This window comes from Myotis brandtii, unplaced genomic scaffold (assembly GCF_000412655.1).
Source record: "Myotis brandtii unplaced genomic scaffold, ASM41265v1 scaffold192, whole genome shotgun sequence".
Lineage (NCBI taxonomy): Eukaryota > Metazoa > Chordata > Mammalia > Chiroptera > Vespertilionidae > Myotis > Myotis brandtii.
Window position 1 is genome coordinate 2,334,967 of NW_005357159.1, and position 13,303 is coordinate 2,348,269.

At 41.7% G+C, this 13,303-nt stretch overlaps 1 protein-coding gene across 1 annotated transcript in view; it reads right to left on the bottom strand.

Annotated features, from left to right (window-relative positions):
* Window positions 1–10,002, bottom strand: part of GAB1 (GRB2-associated binding protein 1) — a 69,533-nt gene extending 59,531 nt beyond the window's left edge. The window contains exons 1-2 of the mRNA XM_005864879.2: window positions 9,941–10,002; window positions 8,512–8,593 (exon numbers count right to left, since the gene is read on the bottom strand). Of these exons, the coding sequence (XP_005864941.2) occupies window positions 8,512–8,593; window positions 9,941–9,987 (129 nt within the window). The 5' untranslated portion in view covers window positions 9,988–10,002. The remainder of the gene's footprint in view (window positions 1–8,511; window positions 8,594–9,940) is intronic.
* Between the last annotated feature and the right edge of the window lie 3,301 nt (window positions 10,003–13,303).

Consider the following 13,303-nt stretch of genomic DNA (forward strand, 5'->3'; position numbering starts at 1 on the left):
GGGATCACACAGCCAGCCTGCGCCCGGGCTCCCGCTCACCCCAATCGCTGCGGGGATCATGAGGCCACAGGCCAGCCCGGCTTTCCTGATGGCCGCTTTGCCCGCCCCCATCTCTTGCCTGCCGCCTGGGTTTCCGATCACCATTTTTCCATTCTTCCCCTTTCGCTTCCCATCATTGCAGGATATGCAGCTTAACCGCCATCTTGGTTGGCAGTTAATTTGCATATCGCCCTGATTAGCCAATGGGAAGGGTAGCGGAGGTACAGCTAATTACCATGTTTCTCTTTTATTAGATAGGAAGGAAGGATGGGAGACGGGGGCGTAACCACGAAATGACGTACGTCGAGTCCGAGGGAACCCGAGGACTGTCTGTAGACTATCACGACCATGGATGTGTTGTTCCCTACAGTCCCAAGTAGAGGCTAGGATTGCATTTACGTCTCTATTTGTCCAGTGCCAGGACCCCCTATCTCCCAGGTCACATGAGGATGAATGGATTCTGTTTTCTATCTCATCAATTACCTTGATTAGACTGTCAACTTTTCCCAAGCCTCCTATTTTATCCTTCCTTTCCCCTTTTCTGGGTGCCCTCTTCTGGGTCCCACCCTGCCCCGCCCTTCCCCTTTCCTAGGAATGGTGCTGACAGGCCTGGTTCAGGCTTTCACCCATTCATCTCCTACACTGCTTTCCCAGGGTGGGCCCACCAACCCCTGCATGCCATGCCTTCCTCTATCTTAGTTTACTCCTCATTTTGTTACATCCACATCCTAAGAAAGAGTACATGGAAGGCATGCTTTAAAGTAGGCAGGATAGAGGTTAATTATGTTTTAGAATTCATTTCTATTCGAAAGAACATTGTTTTTAAAAATTAGTATTTATTAGGCTATTCTCTTAGAATAAAGGGAACAATATTTTGTAAAGCCCTCTCAAAAATGCTGAGTTCCCCGAAAGGCCTGAACTGTCTGAGTCATGTGCATCTAATAATATTACTGTTTACCATTTAATTTAGTATGAATCCATGAGTGGATTTCATGTTCAATTTCCCTTTTATGTACTCAATTGCATATTTATTAAACAGAATTCATTCTTAAAATATTCTTCTTAGCATAAAGGCATCTAAAATTATATCAACTGGAAAGCTATATGCACCTGGGGAAGATATTTCAGTGGAAATAATGAGTAGCTATATTTCATTCATTCTTTCACTCATTCATTCATTTGCTCCTCCAAAAATGTTTATCGAGCACCTACATGTGCCACTATTCTAGCTGCTGGAGGAATAGTAGTTCAAGAAACAAAAATTCAGCAACCTCAGCAAACTTAAATTCTAGTGGAGGAAAACTAAACCAGTAAAAGCGCCACGTGAGGCCATTACTTCGGTCCCTGGACATCATCAAATGCCAGTCCTGGAACATTCATCTCTAGTCCAATGTACATAAACAGAATAAACAACTCAAGTGAAAAAAGAGAACAAGTTATACTTCATTACACTTTCTGGTTTTTAAAACATTTTCTACATTTTGTAAACAACTACGTCTATTCTTCCCCTACTTAAAAGAGCACATGGAGCAAACAAAGAGGTATTAAAGAAGAGAAAGGTATTTAGGGCTCAACACATGGTTTGTGATGGTTAAGGCAAGTGGCTAAAGGTAAGAAAATTATTTGACCTAAAAAAGTATACAAAAGAAGATGGTTTTGTAGATATATTACGTGACAGGTTTTCTTAGGAAACATATCTTACACACAACATGTGTCCAAGAAACACTTGATGCCGAAAAATTATTTCTGCAATGGAAAATAATCACACAAAAGGAGCCATGCTTTCATTCAAATGGAAGCAATTATATTGGACACAATAACTGAGGCGGGCTCCCAGGGGAAGGAGAGATGCTAACACTGGACATTCTGGAGTAACCTCCAGCCTCCCTTTAGATCTACATCTTTCTCCTGCTCTGCTGACTTTCTTATTCTTTTTCCTCTTCCTTCTCTCTCTAACCATTATCCCTCTTCTATGTCTCTCATTTCCACTTTATTTCTTCTTGCACGTTATCATAAGTACACCACAGAATTTGCTTTTTTAGTGTCACATTTAATGTCTTTTTCTTAATTTATCTTTATCATTTCCTTTTATACTTTCAAACATTTTTTTTTTTACATTTGAGTATAGGTCTGTCTTAACTTTTTTCAGTAAAGTAGGCATTATTGAAAAGAAAACGGGCCTTCATTCTTGACGAAAGAAACAGAAAATAGTCTTTGATAAGTTGGAAGTCCACCTGTTTGTTGAAAGTGAGGACTAGTTCAAATGGTCTTTCAAAACTTTCAACCACCATAATCATTATAATCATTAACATTTATTGAGTACTCACTAAGTACCAGGCATTGTTCTAAGCACTTTATATATTATCAAAGTTCTCACCACAGCCCTATGAGGTAGGCCCTGTAATTATGCCAATTTATAGATGAGAAAATGGGTCACAGAGAGATTAAGTAATTTGCCCAAGGTCATACTAGTACGTGGTAAAGACAAGATTTGAACCAATGCAGTCTGGCCCTAAGACCAGTGCCCTTAACCACTGGACATTATATTATCTGTCTACGACAGGGGGTGGCAAACTTTTTTGTAAAGGGCCAGATAAGAAATATTTTAGGTCTTTCAGGCTACAGTGGTCTCCATCTCATATTCTTCTTGTTGTTGTTACAATATTTTTAAAATGTAAATAACTGTCTTAGACATAACCAGGCCTACAGGCTATAGTTTGCTGACTGCTAGGCTATGATTTTATTACTTAATATGAGCCAGTCCCCACTATGTTTCATTTAGACAAACTGAGATAGAAGCAAAAGCGAAAGATGATAGGTGAATTTACAGTCCATAGTCTATGAGCGCCCAAGAGCTCTCAGTTGTGTGGAAACAGTGAAGAAAACGTAAACATCAAACCAAAGAATTGTAGGTGCTTTGTGGACACACACAGGCATAAAGTTTATAGATAGGACCCAGGTGTAATTATCACAAATGTAAATTAATAACAAAAAAAGTCTAAGTGAACTTCAGCAACCTAGTATTTCACACATATAGAAAACTCTAGATTTTCATGTTCCTTACATTATCAGTGGACAGAATTACTATCGTAACCTGCTCACTGATGTCTAAAAACAGCATCTGCATATTAAAGAAATGCTTTATTTTCAATGTCCTTCATTAATATGAATTCACTGTTGCATTACCAAAATATTCATTATCTTCAATGTCAGAAACCAAAGGAGAGAAGCTAATTAATTACTGGCTTAAGACCTCCGTGGAACTTGGAAATCATGGAAATGTGAACTTTCGATCTGTATTCTGCCAGGTCCTACTCACATCAAATCTGAACAAGTCATCACCGCTTACCACCTGAATTTCTTGAAGTTTTCATAGGCTCAGTATATTTCACCACAACTTAATCTTCTTCTAAGAATCAAAAGCTCTGTTTCAACAATGCCTTGATCATTTTGATAAACCCAATCAGAAAATAAGAAGTGAAGCACTTTATTTTGGCTTTTGACTCCACAAGTCAAACAGCTCAATCTACAATCCCATCTCTTAGGCAATTTACTCCTTACAGGTAAACATTTAGACGACATTTGGTTCAGAGTATATATTGTTAACTATGATTTTTGATGTGGGAAAAAAATCAAAACTGAGAAACAGACTCACTTCTACTTTCTTTCCTATCAACTTTGGACCACCTGTTTAAAATAAATGCAGCTATTTTCAGCAGTTAGGCAATGGGTTACTTATAAAAACCAAAACAGATGCCTGCTCTTTAAGATCACCCCGTTATCAAACATATGAGCATGACTTGCATACAAACAAGTCCAGTATATATTCCTCGCCAAGCCTGAAATTGTAAATTTTTTCATATACTATGGAGCAACTCAGGACATCATTTCATTCCCTCTTATTGTTTCTTAGCAATTGCTAAATACAGAAGAATAAAGTAACTGTGAGGAGTAATTTTATAAGCGGCTAAAAATATTTCCTGTAACCCTAGAGCTATACCCCCAACTTGGATGTCCTTAAGAATTTGTGCACTTCTCCTGTTGAGAAAAGTTGCTTACTTAATAGTTAATTTTTACCTGGGGTACATCTACATGCAGAGACTCGTGTGTTTAGCCTTTGTTTTTTCTTTGGCCATGGTGTCAAGTCAGAGATAGTCTCAATAAGTATTTATATAATTTTCTCCTTTCTATAGCACAAAGCATGTCTTTCAAAGAGAAAATTCAAGGTGGATATTACCCTGTTCAATTCCCCTCTTCTCTGCCTTCTTTTCTGTGCTTGGAAACAAAAACCTTGCTTCTAGAAAAGTTTCTTTAGAAGCTAGTGTACTTTGTCCTCACCAGGTCAGATAAGGGGTTAAGTTTAATTTACAGAGCAGGTGGCCTGAGAAGCAGGAAGAGCATAGCTAATCAGGGTCATTCCCACCCCTTCTCCTGCTTCTTGCCACCCTTTCTATTCTCCCTCAGGGCTTACTTAGATTTGTGATTCAATACTTAAGGGGCCCCTTTCCCCCCCAAATAATTAACAACTTACTGGAGACACAACTTCTGAGTTGCAGCTGCTCTTTAATTCCTCTACCCCTAGAACAAGGACATTTAAACCCTCACTTGAACTACTGTTTTCTAATAAGTGAATAATGGTTGCATTAACTAAGCATGGTGCTGCAGACCCTTAGATGCTCACTGAAATCTATTCTTCCCATCTTCCACAGTGAAGGCTTTGTAACTGGGTACATGGCGTCCAGCTAGAAACCCCACTTCCCAGCCTCTCTCATAGACAGATGTGGCCAAGGGACTTAATTCTCCCCAAAGGAAAGTGAGTGGCAGGAATGGATACCTTTCCTGGGCCTCTAGGCCTAAAGACACGGGGCATGATGCCTCTGGACTCTTTTCCTCCCCTCAAGCTGGGACACAGAAGTGCCCATGACCTTGCTTTGACTATGTAGATGGACTCTTCAATGTTGAAAGGGTGGAATAACAAAGTAGACGGAACCTGGGTCCCTGAATTTTTGCAAGGAGCATGACTGCCTTGCAAGCTTAGAATGCTTGCCTTGTTAGAGTAAATGAAGCTGTATCTCCCTTAATTTACTGCATTTTGGGGTCACTGTTCCAGCAGTATAGGCTCTTTATCGTAATCGGTCCAAGCACTACACGTAGCAATGTTCTGAGTGCCTTACATTGAATTATCTCATTAATGTGCCTCTATTCCCATTTTCCAGAATCAGAAACACAGATTTGGAGGACAGAGTTTTTTCCCAGGGACAAAGAGTGGCAAAACAATTCTTCAATTCAGATTTGGGTGATGCAAAGTTCAAAGGCCGATCACAGGCGGTGTTTCTTAGAAGGAAGCCTAATCACTTTGCAATTGTACAATCTCACCCTAATTGAGATTTTTCTTCTTATCTACCTAGAGTAGAAATTATGAGCTCAAATTAAGGGACATAAATTATATTTGGCTTGTTCATAAATAACCTTAATCTGTTTATTGAAGATCTAAATTTGTATAAATACCCCCAAACTTCAAAGGAATAAAAGACAGTGGGCCAAGTTGAAACAGCCTTCTGGATAAAACTTTTTACTCCCTTTCCAAAATTCTATTATGTTACACACAAAGCCTAGGTCTGTACCTCAATCAAGCACTGTAAGAAACAGGATTAATTCAAAAGGAACTCATTTTGGCTGTGTTTCATATTATGTTTATTATGAATGGGCCAAGAAACATTTACACAACCTTGGGGTTTTCCTTTCAGTAATATGAGGCCACACACCTTTACTCCTCCCAAACGTTTAAAACTCACATGCGGAGAGCTGCCAGGATACAGTACTGGGGGGCTTGACAGGGTGAAGGGGGATGGAAACATGAGCTTCTTTTGTCTTCACATTTCACCCCTTAAAGAAATCATTTTGCTTAAGAATCCATTTACTCTTCCAGGAACCTCTTATAATGAAGTGCCAGAGTCCATTTACTTATTCATTCAACAAACACGAACTGAGCATTTACTGTTGGTTGAGTACTATGTCAGACACTGGACACAGAACAGTATGCACAAGCAGAGGTAAGGAACAGGGGCAAAGCAGTGACTTTCACATAATGGTATTGGTTTTTATCCTACCTTACGCTTGAATAAAAGCTCCCGAACTGCCTTGCTCTTTAATAACTGCAAAACACATAGACTGCAGGAAAGAAAACCTTTCCTTTCTGTGCTTACCTGTCAGACAGCCCTCTGTCAGGGGAGTGAGGAGGGAGCTATAAGCACTCTATGTTCCCAACATCAGCTAGTGAACTCAAAGGTGAAGCTTTACAACTCCTGTCTAGGTAGCATCTCTCCTTCCAGTCCTTTCAGAAGCTGTGAATATTCAGTTAAAACTCATGTGCATCCATCTGCTTCCCAACATCGTCGCCAACTTTGCTAGGTATTAATTAACAGGAGATGAGTGAACATCGGGAATTCTTTGCCAGCATAAGCAACTTTTTCATTATTTAGATTGGTCTCCTCATTGTATGCTTGGTAAAAAAGAACTTGGCACTCCATCGGGTAACTTTTCTATAAAAATAAAAGCTCTTCTTACATTTGATTACCGACTGTGGAAAGACGAAGCTGTGAAAATACCACCTTTGTGAGTATAATGTGAGTAATTTTAGATGGATCTTCTAGGTCAGCGATTTTCAACCTTTTTCATCTCTTGGCGCACATAAACTAATTACTAAAATATTGTATTCGTTGCCGCTCTGAAAAAAAAATAGGTAGAATTTTGATTCATTCACACCGGACAGCTATTGTGTTGGCAGTTGTCATTCTTTTACTTGACAATCTAAGGGAAAAGAGGTCAATGCCCCTAAGTAGTCAGGTATTGCACGTTTTAAACGTTCTTGCAGCACACCAGTGTGCCTCTTTCGCCACACCGGTTGAAAATCACTGTTCTGGGTAGTTAGTGATGTCTCTGGCAATCAGTAGCTTTTAGAAAATGCTCCAATCCTGGCTTTTCTGCAGGTGGCCCATCTCTGCACTCCAGGAGTTCCGCTCATATGCCCCTACTTATGCCCCACAAAAGTGCTGATTTCTGACTCAGTCTTGGTTTTCCAAGGAACTGTTTATTTATTAAATTTATTGTGGTGACATTGGTCAATGTGAGCATATAGGTTACAGGTGTGGGTTTCTATGTTACAAGATCTATATATTGCACTGTGTGCCCACCACCCAAAATCAAATCTCCTGTACAAGGAACTGTTTAAAATTTCCAATTCAAAAACTGCTTCAGATCTTAAGCAAGTATTTTTAAATGTAGTGTGCTTTCACTAAAAACTAGCTACAAACTGCTCTGGGCGAAGCCTTTACATGACACACTCATTTTCAGCACAATTACCAGCACTCTATTTTCATTTGCCCTGAAATTCCTCCAGGTTGTAAATTACATTTTTAGTTGAGAGGCATTCATTTGTGGATGGCGATGGTTGTAGACAGCATCATGGTAACACTGGCCAACACTTACTAGATGAAAGTGTAGGCTGAGCAGCTCAGTCAGATCTGGACCCGGCCTCCAAGACCTCACAGTCTCCACAAGACTGGAAACAGGCACAGAACAGCTCTAACACCACAGAGAGCCACGGGGGCCACACATGATACAAACAACACCCTGTAAGCATTCAAGAGGGGAGAGCTAATCCTTAGGTTGGGAGAAAGGGACCAGGTGGAAGAGGAAATACAAATGTGGGCAGTACCAAAAGGAAGCCAGCATCCCCAGGTGCCCTGCTGTGGATGTGTCTATCCTGTGCCAGTGCAGTCCTGGGTCCCCAACGCCTTGACAGAGGGAGGCTCAGGAGACACTGGAGCAAGTGCACGGAGACAGCAAAGTGCTGAGAGGACTGGTGTTTCTGTGAGGCAGGAGCCCAGCGTGTGTGTCAGACCGTACAGCGAGGAGCTGGGCCTTTACTGAGTAGGTCACAGGAATACACTGACGTCCTCTGAGGGGAGTGACAGGAGGTTACCCCGTACAGGAAAACAGAAGTTACGAGGGAGAAGGCCTGGAGGGGCAGACCGAGGAGCTGGGCCTTTACTGAGTAGGTCACAGGAATGCACTGACGTCCTCTGAGGGGAGTGACAGGAGGTTACCCTGCAGGGTCTGGAGGAGGCTGAGGCTCTGGGCAGGCAGACCAGTGAGAAGGCCGTCAGCTAAGAGCCTTTGGTCACAGTGAGACTGCAGCAAGTGTCAAAGCAAGACAGCACGGGCTGCAGGACGGTGAAGCACTTCCACTGTGGTGCTCCACTTTAAAGATGGAAGCTCACTTCAGCAAGCAGCTTTCTAACTCCCCCTCCTCCATCTCCACCAGGCCACTGCATGCCTGGCTCCTCAAATCTTCCCTTCAACATGACTTCTTCAACAATCGCTTGCACACCAATTCACTCTCCCATGGGGCACTAGTCTTCAAAGGGACAACCTCCTAAGGCTGCATTTCCAAGGCAGCGAGTGACTCACCTGCTCACCTGGTCCCTGATGGTGGCAGAGACTACCTGTTGCTCCCCTGATATTCATTTCCCCGTTTTCTCTAGGAAAACTTCTGGAAAGGGAAAGAGAGCAACTACTTTAGGCTTTGCAGACAATATGGTCTCTGTCACAACCACTCAACTCCGCCCACTGTGAAAGCAGCCACAGACAATTCCTAAGTGAGTGGCCGTGTCCCAATACAATTTTACTCACAATGACAGGCTGATTGTCGCTCAGACTCCTGTTCTATAGTAACAGAAACTTCCACAGGGTGTCTGGCTTGCTAAAGATGACAATTTCCATCCTTCCTGACAGCTAGCTGTGGTTAGTGACTGTTCTGATGAAGAGAACGTGAGTGAAAATGGCTGTAGGACTTCCAGACCACCCTCCTCCTCTCAGATTAAAAGAGATCACGGTGAGTCACCTTAGACCAGCGGTTCTCAACCTGTGGGTTGTGACCCCTTTGGGGGTCGAACGACCCTTTCACAGGGGTCGTCTAAGACTATTGGAAAACACATCTATAATTACATATTGTTTTTGTGATTAATCACTGTGCTTTAATTATGCTCAATTTGTAACAATGAAATTGGGGGTCACCACAACATGAGGAACTGTATTAAAGGGTCGCAGCATTAGGAAGGTTGAGAACCACTGACTTAGACTGTGAAGGTGGGACAACACCCTCAGGATGGCACAGAAACAAGACGGAAGGGACCTGTCCATTGGGGCCCTGTCCTAGTCGGGGGCCAGATGGACTGTTGTGAGACAGGAAGAGAGAGAGAGAGAGAGAGAGAGAGAGAGAGAGAGAAAAGAAAGCCCCCAACACTTCTGCTTAGGTCAATATATTTTGGGGGACCTTTTTATAAAGCTTTGCATTTTCCAGTTTATCTCAGTGCATGCAGCTGTATTCATAACGGGAAAGCACTTTGTTGTAGGGCTATCCAATGATCGATGATCAATCACAAACCCACACTGTGGTCAGATGACTGGGCACGAATCTATCTTCATTGCGGGAACTAACATCTGAAAGCTTATTCTGTGCCATGCACTTATAAAGTACAGCTCTCACTTATCTTGAAAGCGGTTATTATGATGATCATTTTTTACAGATGAGGCCCAGAGAGATCAATGTGCCCCAAGTCACCCTGCTCCTAAGTAGCTGCCCAGATGTATTAACTCGGGGATATATGACTCTCAAACACGTTCTTCCCCCCAAATCAGCTCCCTCGTGTCAAGGACAAGCCACAGTAGTCAATTCTAGGGTGAAACTTCGAGATGGCTCTGTGACTCCAGATGGCTCTGCGCTTTTCAAACTGAAAAGCGCCACAGAGATCCACTGATTGACGGCTCCATTTGGTTTAATTACTACTCCCTTCTAAAAGCCAAGTAAACCAAAGTGACACAAGGTTAAATGACTTACCCAGATTCCTTTGAAAGGCTCTGAGAATGCCAGAAAGTGCATTTCATGAGACAGCCACAGGGGCTGCCAACTCGGCCCCAGCTTGGCCTCCACCTCCTCCTCCGCCTCCACTGCCCATTAGAAGTTCACTGCCTGGACACCTGCTACTCCAGGCTGAACAGAGCCTGCAAAGCAGTTTCAAACTATGCCAGCAGAGGCGAAGAGCTTAGCTTCTTTTCTCTCCAGGAAAGGGTGAGCCATGCCACCAACATTTGCTGTTTACTCCGGGCTGTCAGGTGTAGCATCCGTCTCTGCTGGGAGCTTGGCACCCGTCAGGGGACCATCTGGCTCCGTCTCCCTGACTGCACGGCCTCTCCTGTCCTGCCTGGAGCCTTCAGCCTGGAGGCTCAAGGAAAGTCGAGTTCACCCCGAAATTACGGCACCTGATCATGACAGGTACACCCCAAATTCAGTTGTGAAAAGTTTAATCTACTTCAAGATTAATTTGATTTCTTTAAATAGTATGCTGATTTTTGAAAACTTCACTTGTTGAATCTGCTATAAATGGCTAATTAAAAATTAATTATAATTAGTGGCTGCTATACCAAAGACTGTAGTATATTTAAAGAAAGGGTTTTGTTACAGAAACAGCGAAGAACAGATAAGTCTACCTGGAGTAAAGCACGAAATTAACATGTTCTCTGTTGATATTAAAATTAGGAAGGAAGACCTCACTCCCAAAATGGTCTTTTTTATTTGGAACATCTCTAAGTATTTCCAGAGCCAAACCATAATGGATGCCAAACTATGCAGCCATTTAAAATCATATTGTCAAAGAATAAACTGTGATATGGAAAATGTTCTCACATACACTGTTTTGCTTAAAAAAAAAAAAGCAGGTTTCAAAAAGTTTTGTAGACATTCTTATAAAGGAATGACTATGTATCTATATAAATATGCATAGAAAATTAGTCTGGAAATAAATATGTTAACATTTCAACAGTGGTATTCCTCTGAGTGGTAAAATTACAAGTGACTTTTCTTCTCAGCATTTTCAAAATGTTCTATAACATATCATAAAAGTATGGTTTGAAAAGCACTAGACTCTATAAAGACCATCATGACACCAAAGGCAGTTTTCTCCTTTCACTGTGTTCTGTAAGAGGATGTAGAATGTGGTTTGGGAAATGGTGCAAGCTACTTTATGTCCAAATCATATAAAAATCTCAGACACTCACATATTAAAGGGCTCAAGCCTCAGTGTCTGACGGGGCACATTTCAGAAAGATCAGAGAGGTACCGTAACATATGGAGAAGCAGAGCCACTGGGGAGAGGGTCCAGACTCACTACAACACACAGCTATTATCCACGTTTTATCTTCACTAAATTGACATTAAATGGAGTGGGAAGTGTGCAGAGCACTCAAACATCTGTGACATATCATTATGGACAAATATTTCCAGGAATTCTAATTCACAATTACTGCTTTCAAACTGATAAAAGAGCAAGAAAGAACAACAACAACAACTGTTAAATTAAAAAGAAATATGTGCATGTCACAATTTAGCAATGGCTACAATCAACTAGAAATCAGTTATTTCACAACAAGATTTCTAAATCCATAAAAAAACCACAATTAGGGAGAGTGAGAATAAAGTCTAAAACCGGACTAAGTATATCCTACCACCAGCCACAAGGCACAACAGGGTCCGAGGCCACATATTTATTTGCAGATACTGGGGGGGAAAATCGTAATGGCTCAAGCTAACATATCACTGGCCCAAGTTTCACACTAATGGTCATATGATCCCTCAAGTACTGTTTCTCAGACAAACAGTCTCTTCTTTTATAAAGCCAACAGCTTGTAAAAAGGCCTAAGTTAATCAAGCTCCTTTACTTTTTAAACGATGGAACCTCTTAACAGAGGAAAACAGACCTTTGAAAGAAATATTTCAGGAAAAGGTGAAGCTAGGGAGTTTCAGGAAAATGTGTGATAAAATTCCATTGCTTTTCCAAAACAACAAAAACTAGTTTCCCAAGCCTCTAATACAAAAGCAGAGCAGAAAATCAAAGTGTGTTCTCAAATTACACTATTCCTAAGGGAAACACACTTCACTTGCTAGTTCAATGAATAACTCCATAGGGTTATTTTATTTACAAAGGAAAAAAGACAATATAGACTGAAAAATCCCCAAGTGTGTGTGTGTGTGTGGGGGGGGGGGGGGGGGTACCCTACAGAAATATACAGTTTCATGGAGAAAACTTACCTGCCTTAAATAAATATTTAGTTAACTGAAGAAAAGCTTTTCAACAATGAAACAACAATGGAGAAAGACATAACAAAACAGCATTCGTCTGTCTAACCACAGAGCAAGCAAAATGACAGTCCAAAGAGATAAAGGTTGTAGGGTAAGAGAAGAAAAACAGTGCTAAGATACAAAGTAAGATTCTGATCTATTAGCATCAATGTGACGAAGACAACGAACACACCTTTCACGCAGGCTGCCTACAAGGACAGCGTCCCCGTACCTCTGCCTTCCATCATCCTGTTCATGACCAGAGTCTAGGAAAGTAATAGATATGCCCACAGAAACGCTGGCCTGGCCTGCACCCAAGTCAGTGACTTCAACTGCTCCACATTAATAACAAAAGCTGTACAGAGTGGACAGGCAGGGAGAGGGGAAGAGATGAAAGACTGGTGCAGACTTCTAAGAGCAAATCTATCTCCTGTGAAAGAAACTGGCCGAGCACTGTTCAGAAACAACAGCCTTCTCGATGGAAAAAAAAAAAAAATCAGTTCTCTTTACAAAGCCTACAGTTTTTCCAGGCCAATTAAAAACAATTATTGATTGATTTTTAGAGAGAGAGGAAAAGAGAGAAAAACATCGATCAGTTGCCTCCGGTACATGCCCTCACTGGGGACTGAACCCACAACCTAGGTATGTGCCCTGACCGGAATGGAACCCCCAATCTTTGGTGTACGGGATAATACTCCAACCACTGAGCCAGCTGGCCAGGGCCATGCCATGTTTTTAAAGTTTGCATTAAATTCTAACAAAAAGGGTTTTCACTGTAATGGACTGTAGTTAACACAGAGTGTATGTGCCAGGAACCGTCCTGAGCACTTTATACAAATTGAAACAGAGGTTCTCCAACAACCTGAAGAGATAAGTGCTATTCGCCTCAGTTTACAGTTCAGGAAACTGAGGTACTGAATATGTAAGTTAGTTTTCCAAGATCACGGGGCTAGTACAGTTAAACCCAGACTACCCCACGTTGAACCCTGCTAGTGCACACAGCCCCATCCGACTAAACCTTAGGGAGGCCTCAGTCACTGCTACTCCCAGGGCTACATTTTGGGGCTACTCCCTGGATTGGAGGGG